General features: G+C 39.7%; 1 protein-coding gene across 1 annotated transcript in view; it reads left to right on the forward strand.

The window, feature by feature from the left end:
- Positions 1-18,328, forward strand: part of WDR93 (WD repeat domain 93) — a 46,816-nt gene that overhangs the window by 448 nt on the left and 28,040 nt on the right. The window contains exons 2-5 of the mRNA XM_060095317.1: positions 6,199-6,543; positions 7,168-7,360; positions 9,210-9,274; positions 18,123-18,201. Of these exons, the coding sequence (XP_059951300.1) occupies positions 6,217-6,543; positions 7,168-7,360; positions 9,210-9,274; positions 18,123-18,201 (664 nt within the window). The 5' untranslated portion in view covers positions 6,199-6,216. The remainder of the gene's footprint in view (positions 1-6,198; positions 6,544-7,167; positions 7,361-9,209; positions 9,275-18,122; positions 18,202-18,328) is intronic.

Consider the following 18,328-nt stretch of genomic DNA (forward strand, 5'->3'; position numbering starts at 1 on the left):
GTTAACGTGAACAAAGTGGGGGCAAAAAGAGATTAAAATGAAATTGCACCACTGAACATTGCTTCTGTGAGGGCTGAAGACATGAAGCCCTACTCATTCCATAGCAGTAATTTTATAAAATGTACAACCTATAGTCACAAAGTAAGGTCATCTATTTTTGTAATCTTTATTCCTGTGGTCAGGCCTGCCCCTAACATTTGCAGGCCCTGGGTAAAAGTACAAATAGAGACCCACAAACCATATGTTTAAATGTTTAAATCAAGGTAACAAATTGTTGAATAAGCTACATTCTTTTCTCCTACCTGGACAAATGTACCGTCATAATGATCAAGAAGTCCAGTTTCACATTCAGGATTCTTGGACTCCTTGGAATACCTGGAAACACGGCTGGAATATGGTACTGTGGGGAGAGCTGATCTCCAGTCCTTTCCCAACCCTTTCCACCCCGTTTCTGGCTCCCACTTACATCACTGAGAGGGGCCTTGCATACATAGTGTGGATACTCCAAGCCACATGCAAGTTCTGCCCATTATCCTGCAAAGCGCCGTGCCTTGTCCACCTTTCAGGTCTAGGGGTGCCCATGTTAGCACCCATTTCTCTGCCCTCCAGAGAAAGCTGGGAAAGAGGCTCATGCAGAACCTGGCATCGTTTGGGCAGTAAATTCCAGGGGGTATAGGTACCCTGAACATGGTCTAGACTCCAGAAGAGGGGCAGTCTAGGCTTTGGGTGGGGATAGCCTCTTTACCCCACGAATTACTCATCCTTTGCAGAGGGGAGTGCCTGGAAGAGAGCCAGAAGTATTCTCTTAATTCATGTCCCAGAGCAGGGCAATACTGCAAGCAATAAGAATTTCAGTGCTAGCACTGTACCAACCACAGTGCTAAGCTCTAGGCCTAGGGCAATAGATTAATGAGGGACACAAGAAGAATGGGAAAGTACAACACGGTGATGCGTTAGATGATAGAGATGAGCACAGGGTGCTCCTAAACACAGATTTATATAGTTTGTTTTCTATACCTACAATTCTGCCTTTTCCACTGTATCATAAATTGAATCATTTAGTATGTAGCATTTTCTATCTGATTTCTTTCACTTAGCATAATGCATTTGAGTTTCATCTATGTTGTGTATGTCAGTAGTTTGTACATTTTTATTGCTGAGTGGTATTCCATTGTATGGATGTACCATACTTTGTCATCTCTTTATCCACTGAAATACATTTGTGTTGTTTCCAGTTGGAGGCAATTATAAAGCTGCTATAAATATTTAAGCACAGATTTTCATATGAAACATGTTTTAATTTTTCTTGCATAAATATGTAGGAATGGGATTGCTGAATCACGTTAAGTGTATATTCAGCTTTGTAAGAAACTGCCAAGCTGTTTTCCAAAGTGACTCTACTATTTCGTGTTCCCGCTGAATATGGGATGTGAATATGTAGGAGTTTATCTATTCACCTACGATAAACATTTGGGTTGTTTCCAGTTTGGAGCTCCTACAAGGAGAGCTGTAATGAATGTTCATTTACAAGTCTATGTATGGACATATGATTTCAGTTCCCTTATATCACACCTACAAGTAGAATGACTGGCTATTGTGGTAGGTGTAAACTTAACTTTCTAAGAAATTGCTAACTGTTTTCTACACTGTACTATTTTACTTTCCCAGCAGCAGGTGGAAGAGTTCCAGCTTCTCCTCGTTCTCGACAACACTTGGTATGGTCTATGTTTCTAACTTAAGGCTTTCTAATACATGTGTAATTATAATTTGCATTTCTCTGATGATTAACCACGTTGAACATCTTTTAATATGCCTGTTTGCCTTATGTGTATCTTCTTTGGTTAAGTGTCAATGCAAATCTTCTTTCCATTTTTAAAAAATTGCATCATTTTCTTATTACTGAGTTTTAAGAGTTTTCAAAATATTCTGAACACAAGCACTTTATCATATATATGACCTACAAATATTTTCTCCCAGTCTTTGGGCTACCTTTTATTCTCTTAAGTGTCTTTTGAAGAGCATAAGTTTATTTTTGAAAGGTTTAAATTATCAATTTGTTCTTATAGATTGTGCTTTAATGTCATATCTAAGGAATCTTTGTCTAACTGAAGATTGCAAAGGTTTTCTCCTGAGCTTTCTTCTAGAAGTTTTATAGTTTTAAGTTTTATGTTTAGGCCTGTGATCTACTTTGAATTAATTTTTGTATATAGTGCAAGGTATGGGTTGGAGTTCTTTTTTTCCATATGGATATCTAACTGAGGCAGCATTATTTATTGAAAGGATTATCCTTTTTCCACTGAATTATCTTTGCACCTTTGTCAAAAATAAGCTGTCCATATCTTTCTGGGTCTAATTCTGTATTCTCTATTCAGTTTCATTGATCTATTTGTCTTTTTCTTTTTTTGTACCTCTTCATTTCCCTCACCTATTTCACTTATCCTCCCACCCCCATCCCTTCTGGCAACCACCTGTTTGTTCTCTGTATCTATGACTCTTTTTTTTGTTTTTTTTGTTTTTGTTTGTTCACTTGTCTTGTTTTTTTAGATTCCACATATAAGTGAAATCACACAGTATTTGTCTTTCTCTGTCTGACTTACTTCACTTAGCATAGTATCCTCTAGGTCCATACCTGTTGTTGCAAATGGCAAGGTTTTATTCTTTTTTATGGCTGACTAATATTCCATTGTGTATATCACATCTTCTTTATCCATTCCTCTATCGGTGGGGACTTAGGTTGCTTCCGTATCTTGGCTATTGTGAATAATGCTGCAATGAACATAGGGTGCATATATCTTTTCAAAATAGTTTTTGTTTTGTTTTGTTTTCTTTGGGAAAATATCCAGAAGTGGAATTACTGGATCATATGGTAGTTCTATTTTTAATTTTTTGAGGAACTTCCATACTATTTTCTGTAGTGACTTCACCAATTTACATTCCCACCAACAGTGCTTGAGGGTTCCCTTTTCTCCACATCCTCACCAACACTTGTTATTTGTTGTCTTTTTGTCTTTTTTGATGCCAATACCACACTGTCTTGATTACTCTGGCTTTATAAGTCTTGAAGTAGGTAGTGATGGTCCTCTAATTCTTTCTTTTTCTAAGTTATCTTGGCTATTCTAGGTACTTTGCATTTTCATATGAAGTATAACATCAGCTTCTTAATTTCTAAAAAAAAAAAAAAGCCAGCTGGGATGATCATAAGGATTGCTTTGATTTTATAAATCAATTTGGGGAGAATTGACATCCTGAAAAAGTTGAATCTTCCAGCCCATGAGTAAGGTCTCTCTCTCTCCATTTATTTAGGTCTTCTCTTAGTGGTATTTTACAGCTTTCAGGGTATAGGCCTTGTACATCTTTTGTCAAATTTAACCTTAAGTATTTCATATTTTTATACTATTATAAATAGTATAATAAAAAGCATTTTTAATTTCAATTTTTTATTGCTTGTTGTCAGTATGTAGAAATATAGGAGGTTTTTCTATATTGAACTTTTATCCTACAGCCTTGCTAACCTCATTTATTAGTTCTAGTAGATTTTTTTTTTTTTTTTTTTTTTTTTGCGGTACGCGGGCCTCTCACTGCTGTGGCCTCTCCCGTTGTGGAGCACAGGCTCCGGACGCGCAGGCTCAGCGGCCATGGCTCACGGGCCCAGCCGCTCCACGGCATGTGGGACCCTCCCGGATCGGGGCACGAACCCGCGTCCCCTGCATCGGCAGGCGGACTCTCAACCACTGCGCCACCAGGGAAGCCCTCTAGTAGATTTTTTAAAAAAGATTACATCAGGTTTTCTCTATAGATAATCATATTGTCTGATTATAAATAAAAACAGCTTTACATAGTTCTTTCCAGTATGGATAAAACAGTCCCACACCACCCAAAAAAATTCCCTCATGCTGTCCTTTTTAAATAACATTAAATAACATCATCCCTCCACTTATAACTCCTGCCAACCACTGATCTGTTCTCCATTACTCATTTTGATTTTCAAGAATGCCTTATAAATGGAATCACTGCACATAAATTTTTAGACTGGTTTCTTTTATTCAGCATAATGCCTTTGAGATTCATCCATGTTTTTGTAGGTACCAGTAGTTCCCCCCTTTTTATTACTGAGTAATATTCCATTATATGGATATAACACAGTTGGTTTGTCTATTCACCTGGTGAAGGACATTTGGATTGTTTCCCATTTGGGGTAATTATAAATAGAACTGCTATAAACACTTTGTGTACAGGCTTTTTTGTGCCCACAAGTTTTCATACTCTTAGAGTAGATACTCAGGGGTGGTATTGCTGGGTCATATGATTAATATATGTTCAACTTTATAAGACACTGCCAAACCCTTTTCCAGAGTGATGGTATCACTTTGCATTCCTAACAGCCATCCATGTATGAGAGTCCGATTGCTCTGCATCTTCACAAGTATTTCATACTGTTAATATTTTTTTAAAAATTTGAGCCATGGTAATAGGTATGTAGTAGTGATTGATAAGTTATTAAGAAATATTTCCTAATATTTTGAGGTTTTGTATACTTCTAAATATCTATCTGTTATTGATTTCTAAAATAATTTCTGTATGATCAGAGAACATAATTTGTATGACTTGAGTACTTATAAATTTATTAAGACTTGTTTATGGCCCAGAATATGATTTTTCTTGGTAAATGTTTCAAGTGTACTTAAAAAAGAATTTGTATCCTGCTGTTGTTGGGTAGAGTGTTCTACAACTGTCAGTCAGATCAAATTCATTAATAGTGTTCAAGTTTTCTGTATCCTTGCTGATTTCTTTGTCTACATGTTCTATAAATTATTGAGAGAGGGTATTGAAATCTCTGACTGTAATTGTGGATTTGTCTATTTCTCATTGAAATTCTATCAGTTTTGCTTCATGGATTTCAAAGCTCTGTTATTAGGTTCATTAACATTTAGGACTGTTATGTCTTCTTGATGAATCGACCCCTTTATTACAAAACATACCTCTTTATCCCAGGTAATATTCTTTGCTCTGAAATGTTCTACATATGATATTAATATAGCCACTCCAGCTTTCTTTAGTGTTAGCGTGGTACATCTATTTCTACTCTTTTAATTTTAAACTGTATGTGTCTTTACACTTAAAGTGGATTTTTGGTGGGCAGCATATATGAGTCTTTCTCCTTTATCTAATCTGACAATTTCTGTTTTTTGATTGGAGTCTTTAGACTATTTACATTTGATATGATTATTGATATGGTTAGGGTTTCCTATTTGTCTCATCAGTTTTTTGCCCTTTTTCCTCATTTTTACTTTTTTTTTTTTATTTTTGCGGTACGCGGGCCTCTCACTGTTGTGGCCTCTCCCGTTGCGGAGCACAGGCTCCGGCCGCGCAGGCTCAGCGGCCATGGCTCACGGGCCCAGCCGCTCCGCGGCATGTGGGATCCTCCTGGACCGGGGCACGAACCCGTGTTCCCTGCATCGGCAAGCAGACTCTCAACCACTGCGCCACCAGGGAAGCCCGCTTGTTCTTTTCTTATAGACTTAAACATTATGCACACACAAAGTGGAGTTGATAAGTTGTAAATATTTTTGTAAATATTTAATTATTTTGATTTTGTGGGGGGTTTTTTTTAGTCAGTATTTTTTCAAGTCTCAAACATTTCTGCAGGCCCTTGAAAAATCTCATAGGTTCTGGGCACTGTGCCTACAGAGCTCCTGGATGGGAGCAGGGGGAGTAGAGAGGAAGGAACAAATTGGACAGCAAGGATTGGATAGTGCTTGAGCTGCATCTGATTGGAGGGGAGGGAAAAGGAACTGGAGAAGTTGTTGCTCCCTACCCAGCTAGCTTCAGCACAACCATTTGCAGAGATGGAAGAGCCAGGAGAAGGCACAAGTCGTAGGAGAACGGGTGTGTTCTATTTGGGACAGAAAGCCACTCTCTTATCAGGAGGTGAAGAAAGGCAACAGGGTGCCAAATTCCTTTCCTTTTGTCATAGGGCACATCATCTTGAGCTGGTCTGGAAGATGTGAATAGTCAATACCTGTCTCTGCTAACACCCTTATTAATATGAAGAGCATATCTTAGAAATGTGGCAATAAGGCAGATGCCAATCTCTAGAATAAATAGTTCCCATAGGCTAATACGCTAAGGAGTATGATGAGCTGTCTTATGATAACTTCCCCTTTTTCACAAAGTACCTTGGCTTCCTTCCTTGCTCAGTTTTTCAGAATTTCATAGATGTTTCCAGCACCACCTTCTGTGATGACATCTCCCAAAAGAAGTCGAGCCCAGAAGCTGAAGCTGCCCACTTTAACACAAAAGGGGACACTGGAGGTGCCGTCCCCTACAGAGAAGGACTGGTCTAAGGATGATGAAGAGGATTGGGTCTTCAAGGATCCAGATCAAGAGCAGGATTCCCTACCTCAGCCTTATCGAATGATCAACAAGCTAGTGAACTTTTTGTTTGACCACTCGTGGGAAATTATTGAGGAGAGGGACGCATTGAGGAAAGCTGAGCTCAGCCGCATCCAGCCCACCATCTACCCTCCACTTCTAGAAAGCAAGGTATGGAGCAGCTGACAAGGCAGCCTTGTTTCTGAACTGAGTGTTAATAAATGATAACACCTGATCCAGGGAAGGAATTACTACCAGGAACCTTCATACAATAGGACAGTGCATTTTTGAAAGATTATAGGCATGCTGGTGTTGATTAAAATAGATCTAGTAATTGCCTGGGGAAATGGGTGTTCTGGTTAATTGAAGATTATACAGATGTATCTTTTACATCCTATTGTTATTTAAAAATCTTTCAGAGTGTATTAATCACTCCTTTGCTTGATGGTTGAAAATCTGCCAGTATGTCAGTTATAGCTCTTACCAGTGTTCTAGATGAATAAAGTGCAGGGAATGGGGCCACTGGTCCACTCACCACAGGGCCTGTGGTCACACTTAGTGTTGTGAATGAGCATTTATTCTCAACTTCTTTGTTTTCTCTGGCCCCTTTCCCCTAAGAGTAGAATGCTATGACTTTCTTGATGTTTGGGCAAGATATTTAGACGGGCACTGTGTTTGGACATGATACTATAACTAGGAGGGACCTGCTTCCCTCTTTGGAAAGTTAGCTCATATTACTTGCACATGGTGATAACTGAAAAATCATTCCTTTCTTCTATGTTTTTCTTTTCCCAGCTCAACAAAATGCCAAATTGTATGGCTATTTCCCAAGACTATGTGTTTATTGGAGGAACCAAAGGATTCTCCATCTATAATCTGTACAATGCTGAACAAATATATGTTTGGGAGAAACTTAAGGTTGATGTCACTTACATCTGGGCCACAGATTTGGGGAATGAAATACTTATTGCTTCTGTGGATGAAATAGGTACATGTTCTTCATCTTCCTTTTTAGCCTAATTTATAGGTACCTGTAGACTGTTGTTCAACTTAATCTCCTTTCCAGGCAGGGGAGGGGCCAGACCTGGAGAGTTCTTCCTGGTCATGCAGTATTAACTAACATCTGCAGGACAGTATGGTGTGCCAGGCACTATTCTAACATTTCACACATGTTGGCCCATTTCACCATCACAACAGCCTTAGTAGGTAAATACAGTTTATTATTCTCGTTTTTCAGAAGAGGCAACTGAGGCATGGAGGTTAAATAACCTACTTGAGGTAATGCAGAGAGTAAGTGGCACAGGCAGGATTTGAACCAGGCAGTGTGGGCCCAGAGTCCACATCCTTTCCAGCACTCAGCAATCCTGCTGCTCATTTAAGCCAGGCTTGCTTTTCTTCCTCAGCCTGAGGATGACCCAGACATGGGGACCATAGTATAGAGAACTATGGACAGTGTCCTGGAAGATCCGTGTCTGCAGGAGAGTGACCTGACCCAACTGGCATTTTAGGAAGAGCACCCTGATAGGAGTTTACAAAAGTCAAATGGAGAGGTAGAGAGACCAGGAAGAGCTAGTGCATTCATTTAGGAGAGAAATTATGAAGGTCTGAACCAAGGCAGGGGCTGTTAAAATGAAAAGAAAATTGTACTGTAGTTCTGTATGATGTTAACATTAGGGGAAATGAGGTGAGGGATTATAAGGGAACTCTGTACTATTTTTGCAATTTTTCTCTAAGTCTAAAACTAGTTCAAAATAAAAAGCTTAAAAAAATGAAAAGGAAAATATAGTGGAAAAACTTGGTGAGTGATGGAATATATGTATGGGGTCAGGGAGTAGGGCAGTATGTGAGGGTAAGTGAAGAAAAATTACTCCTTTCCTCCTTAGATAATGGGGTGGATGATGATGCCATTACTTGATAAGCAATTTTAGGAGAATAAGATTTCAGGGGTCTGTGAGTTGAGAAATTCCATTTGAGCATGCACATCTTTGAGGCACCTGGAGTGGGAATGTTGATACTGAGGAGGAGTTTGGTGTAAAGATAGGACTGCATTTATCACACTGCATTATATCTAGTTAGTTTCCTGTCTGTGTGATTCTCAGTGTGATGAATTTGAGGGCAGAGACTGCCTTGGTTGTCCCTAGCACATTTGTGGTCATGGAGCAGATATCCCATGAATGTTTATTGGGTTGAGTTAGACTTTCACCCACAGTGATCCAGATACCTCTGCAAGGTCATTATTATGGGGCAGGTTATGAGTGTCTGGGAGGCACCTAAAGAAAGAGGCAAGAAGTCACGGTGGAATATGATCACATACTAGAGCCCTTAGGTTAAATGAGAATGAGAATGGCAAAATTATCTACTGTATCAACAAAATTAACTGCATGAGGAGCTTGTTGGGCTGTGAGAAATGAGGCACATAGAAGAGTAAGATGTGATCCTTTCCCTCAGAGAATCTGTGAACTCACTCGAGGAATAAAAAACACTCACAGGAAGCAGCTGGATAACAATGTGAAACACTATGGGATGATGTGCTAAAACAGATGAATAGAAGTCACGAGTGGATTGGTGTGGCCGAAGTGCTTACAAGAGGATTCTAGAAGAAGAGGGTAGGGCCAGTGTAGACCAAGATGACCCAAGAGGGAGAATAACTTGAACATTTCAGGTGAGGGGTGGAAGAAGGCAAGGAGTCCAAGATGATCATGGGCAGTGCAGGGGCCGGGCAGGAAGCCTAATAATGCATGAGTTTATCATGATATCTCAGAAAGTCAAATATAAAATTTCAACTTTTCTTCGGTTCACCTGCCTGTCTTTCATTCTTACTTATTTTTCTGTTTCAGGTATCATTAGACTATTTTATTTTTATAAGGATGGTCTTTACCTCATCAAAGCCATCAATGAAGCGGTAAGTTCATGTTCTTTCATCTGTAGCTGGGCCAAAAGCTGTAGCAAATCAAGTTTACTTTTAACATGGAGGCAATGACAGCCATCCTAGAGTAGAAAGAAATAGAGACTTCCCTGGCCAGAGAGCCTCCTCCAAAATATCCTATTAAAAGATCCCTCACCATCAGAGGGTACATACTGAATGCCTTGGATTCATTTTCCTGGTTGTCAAGAGAAGAAAATTACTAAGGAACTCTGGTCCAGATTGAGCACCAGACCAACATGTCTAATAACTGCTTACAAGTCCCTAAATTTTCCAGGCTGCTTCACATCCTGTTCCCTTGTCCATGCTGTCCCCTTTGCATAGAAGGCTCTCCTTGTCTCCCTACCTACTGTGTGTACCTCTTAAATTTCTCTCATTCTTCAAGACCAGCTCAAATATCCCCTCCTCTGAGATGCTTTCCCTGATATACCCAAGAGAAGTTGATCCCTCCCTCCTCTGTGCCACCACCATATAGGAAAGAACTTCTATCACAGTGTTTTCTCTACCCTCCACACTTATTTGTTTATATGACTGCTTCTTCTCCTGGATGTAAGTTCCTTGAGGGCAGAGGACATGGCTTATTCACCGTATATTTCTTGTTCCTAGTACATTGCCTGCATACTATAGGTTCTTAGAAAGTGTCTTTTTTTTTTTAATGAATCCAAAAAAGAGGCGGTATTGCTCAGAGTATATTTTTAGTTGTAGTTTGTTTTATAAAAAATACTATTGATGGGCACCAAAGCAATTCAGTGGGAAAAAGAAAGTATTTTCAACAAATGATGCTGGAATGCTGGATAAACAAATGGGGGAAAATGAACCTCAACCCTACCTCACATCATATGTAAAAATTAATTTGAGATGGATTATAGACCTAAATGTAAAGGCTAAAAACATTATCCTTTTTGAAGAAAACACAGGAAATGTTTTTTGCAACCTTGGGGCAGGCAAAGATTTCTTAGGACATAAGAGGCACTATCCATAAAAGAAAAAAACTGAAATTGGACTTCATCGAAATTAGATACTTTTAATTCCTCATGCCATATATAAAAATTAACTCAAAATAGTCATATATCTATATGAAAAATCTAAAACTATAAAACCTCTAGAAGAAAACGTAGGAGGAAGTCTTTGAGACCTTGAGTTAGGCAAAGATTTTTAAACTACAACACGAAAACCACATTCCATACAAGAAAAAAATTGCTAGATTAGACTTCATCAAAACTAAAACCTTCTGGGCTTCCCTGGTGGCACAGTGGTTAAGAACCCACCTGCCAATGCAGGGGACACAGGTTCGACCCCTGGTCCGGGAAGATCCCACATGCCAAGGAGCAACTAAGCTGGTGCACCACAACTACTGAGCCTGCGCTCTAGAGTCGTGAGCCACAACTACTGAGCCTGCGTGCTGCAGCAACTGAAATCCCACGCCTAGAGCCCATGCTCCACAACAAGAATCCACCTCAATGAGAAGCCTGCGCACCTCAACGAAGAGTAGCCCACACTTACCGCAACTAGAGAAAGCCCACACACAGCAACAAAGACCCCACGCAGCCAAAAATAAATAAATAAAATAATTTTTTTAAAAAACCCTAAAACCTTCTGTTTTGCAAAAGACATTGTTAAAAGAATAAAAAGCCAAGTCATAGACTGGGAGCAAATAATTGCAAGTCATATATCTGATAAAGGACTTGTATCCAGAACATATGAAGAACTCTCAAAACTCAAAACTCAAAAGTAAGAAAACAACCTAGTTTTTTAAAATGAGCAAATGTCTTGGGGAAAAAAGGACAGTTTACTAAAGAATATATAGAGAGGGTAAATAAGATGTTCACCATCATTAGTCATTAGGGAAATGCAAATTAAAGTCATGAGCTATCACTGCACGTGTATTAGAATGCCTAAAATTGAAAAGACTGACCATACCAAGTGTTGGCAGAGCTATGGAAGAGCTGGAACTCTCATTCACTGCTGGTGGTAAAGCATAGTGCCACAACCACTTTGGCAGTTTTTTTTTTTTTTTTGCTGTACGCGGGCCTCTCACTGTTGTGGCTTTTCCCGTTGCGGAGCACAGGATCCGGACGCGCAGGCTCAATGGCCATGGCTCACGGGCCCAGCCGCTCCGCGGCATGTGGGATCCTCCTGGACTGGGACACAAACCCGTGCCCCCTGCATCGGCAGGCGGACTCTCAACCACTGCACCACCAAGGAAGCCCCTGGCAGTTTTTTTTAAAAAGTTAAACATACACCTACCATATGATGTGGCCGTTCCACTCCTAGACATTTACCCAGGAGAAATGAAAGCATATCTCCATACAAAAATATGTACATGAATGTTCACAGCAGCTTTCTTTGTAATAGCCAGAAACCAGAAACCACTCAACACCCATCAACAGGTGAATGGATAAGCAAATCGTGGTACATACTGCTCAGCAGTAAAAAGGGTGCACTTAACAACATGGCTACATCTCAGAATAAATAGGCTGAGTGAAAGAAGAGAAACAAAAAAGAATACATACATACTGTACGATTGCATTTATGTAAAATTCTAGAAAATACAAACGAATCTAGTGACAGGAAACACCAGTTTTTGCCTGGGGTGAGTTGGGAGAGGGGTGGAGGGAAAGCTTACAAAGGGGCAGGAGGAAACTTTTGGCAGTGATGGATATGTCCACTTTCTTGATTGTGGTGCTGGTTTCAAGGGATATACATGTCTAAACTAATCAAACTGTACACTTTAAACATGCAGTTTATTATGTTATCACATCCCTAATAAAGCTGCTAAAAAATTTAAAACTTATGCTCGTCAAAAATGCTATTAGGGACTTCCCTGGTGGCACAGTGGTTAAGAATCCGTCTGCCAATGCAGGGGACACGGGTTTGAGCCCTGGTCCAGGAAGATCCCACATGCCACGGAGCAACTAAGCCTGTGTGCCACAACTACTGAGCCTGCATGCCACAACTACTGAAGCCCGTGCGCCTAGAGTCCATGCCCCTCAACAAGAGAAGCCACTGCAATGAGAAGCCCATGCACACCAACAAAGAGTAGCCCCCGCTCGCTGCAACTAGAGAAAGCCCGCGTGCAGCAAGGAAGACCCAACACAGCCAAAATTAATTAACTAATTAATTTTAAAAAATAAAAGATGCTATTAGAGTTCGATCAGTATCAGGGGCAGAGAGTGGACCCCAGAGAGCTCTGAGAAACCCCACCGCCGCCCTGCCTAGTGGCCCTCACACCCCAGGAGGAGCCACAGCTGTCACAGCCGGCCCCAGTCACCATGACCACAACCCTGAGCAAGGAGGTGGAGACCCAGCAGCCCACAGCCCTCCACACTGCCCACACCTGCACCACCCGTGCAAGGGCTGCACCTGCTGGTGGAGACAAAGAGGTTATGGCAACAAAGGTTTGGGGAACAGTCAGATACGGTTTCACCACCACTAAGGACACCAAGGAAGATGTACTTGGACAACAGACTGCCATAAAGAATAACCCAGGAAGTGCCTTTGCCATGTAGGAGATAGACTGTGGAATGTGATGTTATTGAAGGAGAAAGGGTGCAGAGGCTGCCGATGTTACAGGCCCTGTATGATTCCAGTTACATGAAATTTAAGAACGGTTGAAACCAAGCTATGTTGGTGAGGAAGAGCAGAACGTTGGTTGCCTATAGAGGTGTAATTGACTGAAACAGGGCACTAAGGAACTTATACCTTGACTGTGTGTTAGTTACATGGATGGATACATATACGTCCAAACCCATCAAGTTGTACATTTAATATCTGTGCCTTTAACTGTTTTTATTTTTTATTTATTTTATTTAACAAAATACTTTATTCTTTTTTAAATTAATTTATTTATTTTATTTATTAATTTTGGCTGCGTTGGGTCTTTGTTGCTGCATGCAGGTTTTCTCTAGTTGCGGCAAGCAGGAGCTACTCTTTGTTGCAATGCACGGGCTTCTCACTGCGGTGGCTTCTCTTGTTGCGGAGCATGAGCTCTAGGCGCGCAGGCTGCAGTAGTTGTGGCTCGTGGCTCGTGGGCTCTAAAGTGCAGGCTCAGTAATAGTGGCACACGGGCTTAGTTGCTCCGCGACATGTGGGATCTTCCCGGACCAGGGGTCGAACCCGTGTCCCCTGCATTGGCAGGTGGGTTCTTAACCACTGCGCCACCAGGGAAGTCCCTTTAACTGTTTTTACATTTTATGTAAAAAGAAATCTCTCTAAAAAAAATACAGGGAATACTCATCAACTGATTTTAGGAGACCAGCAAAACTGTGATATCCAAACTTGACAGGGACATTAAAAAGAAAGTAGTGTTTGGTGGATTAGAACACACCAAAAGTGTTAAAAAAAATTAATTCATTACATATATTTTTTTAAGGACTTCATTATTCCCTCTGGAAGTTGCTAAGGTACAAACTCAGTATTCTGAAAACTAATTAGGGAGAGCATCAAGCATTTATCTTGACTTTCCCATATAGGCTGTATTTCAGGGTAATCAAATAGTTGATGATGGAAAAATGGAAAGATTTTCTTTATAGAAGAATTCTAACAAATGCAGAAGGAATGATAGAATTGGGGGATATCAGTTTTGTAGCCATTTTGCAGAGTAATGGTCTAGGTAACGACCATCAGTGCTGATGGGGGACTTTATAATTGATGAGCCAGGATGAAACCTCTTGTCAATGATCACCATGAACATTATTAAAAGAAAGAACAGGGCTCCCCCAGTGGCGCAGTGGTTGAGAGTCCACCTGCCAATGCAGGGGACATGGGTTCGTGCCCCATTCCGGGAAGATCCCACATGCCGCGGAGCGGCTAGGCCCGTGAGCCATGGCCGCTGAGCCTGCACGTCCAGAGCCTGTGCTCCGCAACGGGAGAGGTCACAGCAGCGAGAGGCCCGCATACCGCAAAAAAAAAAAAAAAAAAAAAAAGAGAAAGAACAGCTAGCTATTATGAGCCTCCTCATGTGATGCCGGAGGGAGACACCAAACACCTGTGGAGTATTCTGGCCTTTTGTTTTAATTGAGCCTAAATCTAATCAAACCTCTAACTGGTTGCTGGTTTACAGGAAATACATGTAAACAATGCCATGGGATGCAATCAGTCCAATCCAGAAAGTGAAAAAGTGAAAAATTCCACAGGACAAATGAACTGGTTTATTCAATAAAAAAATGGTGAAAAGAAAAACAAATAGGGTAACAGTTATAAATTAAAAGAGACTTACGAGACTTACAAGATAAATTAACGAAATATTGGGTTGGTCAAAAAGTTCATTTAGGTTTTTCGTAAGACGTTACAAAAAACCCGAATGAACTTTTTGGCCAACTCAATACAATACATGGACTTCATTTGAATCCTGATTTCTCAGTTTTGACTTTTTAAAAAAAATTTTTTATTGGAGTATAGTTGATTTACAACGTTGTGTTAGTTTCAGGTGTACAGCAAAGTGAATCAGTTACACATGAATTCTGATTTGAACAAACCAGTTGTGGAGAGGTACTTATTAGACAATTGAGGAAATTTGAAAGCAGACTGGATAGTAAGTGGTATTAAGGAACTAGGATTAATTAAATAGAAATATTTAATGAAGTTGGGAGACAATAAAACAAGATTTGACATATATTGATAACTGGTGAAGTTGAGTAATGGATACATGGGGTTCATTATACTATTTTTTTGTCTTCATGTGCATTTGAAATTTCTATAACCTACAAATTGATATTAAAATACATAAATAAAAATATTTTTAAATGACCATACTACCCAAGGCAGTCTACAGATTCAATGCAATCCCTATCAAAATACCAATGGCATTTTTCACAGAACTAGAACAAATAATTTAAAAATTTGTATGGAAATACAAAAGACCCTGGATACTCAAAGCAATTTTGAGAAAGAACAGAGCTGGAGGAATCACAATTCCTGACTTTAGACTATACTACAAAGCTACAGTAATCAAAATAGTAGGTACTGGCACAAAAACAGACATATAGATCAGTGGAACAGAATAGAAAGCCCAGAAATAAACCCATGCATGTATGCTCAATTAATCTATGATAAAGGAGGCAAGATTGTACAATGGAGGAAAGACAGTATCTTCAGTAAGTGGTACTGGGAAAACTGGACAGCTACATGTAAAAGAATGAAATTAGAACATTCTTTAACACCATATAAAAAAATAAACTCAAAGTGGATTAAAGACCTAAATGTAAGACCGTATACTATAAAACTCCTAGAGGAAAACATAGGCAGAACACTCTTTGACATAAATCGCAGCAATTTTTTTTTTTGGATCTGTCTCCTGGGATAATGGAAATAAAAGCAAAAATAAACAAATGGGACCTAATTAAACTTAAAGGCTTTTGCACAGCAAAGGAAGCCATAAACAAAATGAAAAGAATGGGAGAAAATATTTGCAAATGATGCAACTAAGGGATTAATTTCCAAAATACATAAATAGCTCATACAACTCAACATCAAAAAGACAAACAACCTGATTTAAAAATGGGCAGAACAATTGAATAGACATTTTCCCAAAGAGGAAATGCAGATGGCCAACAAGCACATGAAAAGATGCTTAACATCACTAATCATCAGAAAAATGCAAATCAAAACCACACAAAGATATCACCTCACACCTGTCAGAATGACTATTATCAAAAGGAACACAGGGACTTCCCTGGTGGTCCAGTGAGTAAGACTCTGCGCTCCCAAGGCAGGGGGCCTGAGTTCAATCCCTTGTTGGGGAACTAGATCCTGCATGCATGCCGCAACTAAGAAGTCCACATGCTGCAACTAAACATGCCACAGCAAAAATCCTGTGTGCTGCAACTAAGACCCAGCGCATCCAAAATAAATAAATATTAAAAAAAACAAAAGCCCTTTAAAAAAAAAAAGAACACAAACAACAAATGTTGGCGAGAGTGTAAAGAAAAGGGAACCCTTATACACTGTTGGTGGGAATGTAAATTAGTGGAGTCAATGTGGAAAACAGTGTGGAGGTTTCTCATAAAACTAAAAATAGAACTACTGTATGACCCAGCAATTCCACTCCTGGGTATAAAATGGAAAAAAACCCCAAAACTCTAATTCGGAAAGATACATGCATCCCAATGTTCTTAGCAGCATTATTCACAATTGCCAAGATATGGAAGCAACCTACGAGACCATCAACAGATGAATGGATAAAGAAGACACACACACACACACACACACACACACACACACACACACAATGGAATACTACTAAGCCATAAAAAAGAATGATATTTTGCCATTTGCAGCAACATGGATGGACTTGGAGGGTATTATGCTAAGTGAAAAAAGTCAGACAGAGAAAGACAAATACTGTTTGATATCACTAATATGTGGAATCTAAAAAATATAACAAACCAGTAAATTTAACAAAAAAGAAGCAGACTCACAGTTATAGAGAACAAACTAATGCTTACCAGTGGGGAGAGGGAAGTGGGGAGGAGCAATATAGGGGTACGGGATTAAGAGGTACAAGCTATTACATATAAAATAAGCTACAAGGATATATTGTACAATATGGGGAATATAGCCAATATTTTATAATAACTATAAATGGAGTATAAACTTTTAAAATTGTTAATAACTATATTATACATCAAATATACTCCATTTTTAAAAAAAAGAAAGTTAGGGACTTCCCTGGTGGTCCAGTGGCTGAGACTCTGTGCTCCCAATGCAGGGGACCCAGGTTCAATCCCTGGTCAGGGAACTAGATCCCACATGCCACAACTAAGAGTTCACATGCAGCAACTAAAGATCCCATATGCCACAACTAAAGATCCTGCATGCCACAACTAAGACCTGGTGCAGCCAAATAAATAAATGAAATAAAAATAAAATGAAAGAAAAACAAAAATTAAAAATGTTTAAAACTCATTCTCCTTAAATAATTTAGGGGGCTCACTAGCCTAATTTGTCTAGCCACCTTATGTTGCTAGTCTTAGAGCTCCTTAAAGGTATAGCACAACTGTACACATTGAGTCTTTTTCACCTGGCCCAAAGTGTGAGCAGGTTTCACTCTAGGGTTACATTCAGTCTCTACTTAATATGGACTGAATGTTTGTGTCTCCCTAAAATTCATGTTGAAATACTAATCCCCAATGTGGGAGGTGATTATGTCACGAGGGCAGAGTCCTCATAAATGGGATTAGTGCACTTATAGACCAAGAGAGCTCCCTCAACCCTTCCACCACGTGAGGACACAGCCACAGGTGGCAGGCAGTCTATGAGCCAGGAAGCTAGGTCTTACCAGACACTGAATCTGCCAGAAATCCTTGGAAATCTTGGATTCCCAACCTCCAGGACTGTGAGAAATAAATGTTAATTGTTTATGAGCCACCCAGTCCATGGTATTTTGTTTTAGCAGCCCAATCAGACTATGACACTACAGTAGCCTAGACAGAACCTTTTTTCAAGCAACTGACCAGAGTTTTCAGTGTCATGTAGAACTTGTTTCAGCTCATTTTGAATACCTGAGTGGTGGCATAGGTCTGTAGGGTTTGCAAACCTGAGCAGGAGATCAGATAGTATGAAATGACTACAAATCATCAGGAGTGCTTAAGAAACCAGGAAATAAGTTCCAAACCCTTTTGACAGAAAACTGAATTCCACTTCTTTATTTACAATCTTGTCTAATTCCTGTGCAAAAATGGAAAGTTTGAAGCAGTTTGAGGCATCTTTTTATGCCTCAAGTTTTAAAAGGATTTATTTCCCTGGTGTGAACTACAAAAAGCCCTGAAATACATTCTCTTCTGTCATCAGGCTGAACTTCCTCTCTCAGTATCTCTCTTCCTTTCAGGATGATACCAGCAAGCAAACCACCTGTATAAAGATGGAGATTTCTGAAGGAGGGGACTTTGCAGCCTTCCTCCTACAAGGTAAGATTAACCAAAGGCTCTTAAGAAGATTCAGATTTGCAGTCTCTTCCAGATAATCACTTTTCTCCAAAACCTTTTAAACTTTATTTATTTATTTAGGCTGTGCGGGGTCTTACTTGCGGCACGT

Source organism: Mesoplodon densirostris, chromosome 4, assembly GCF_025265405.1.
Source record: "Mesoplodon densirostris isolate mMesDen1 chromosome 4, mMesDen1 primary haplotype, whole genome shotgun sequence".
Taxonomy (NCBI): Eukaryota; Metazoa; Chordata; class Mammalia; order Artiodactyla; family Ziphiidae; genus Mesoplodon; species Mesoplodon densirostris.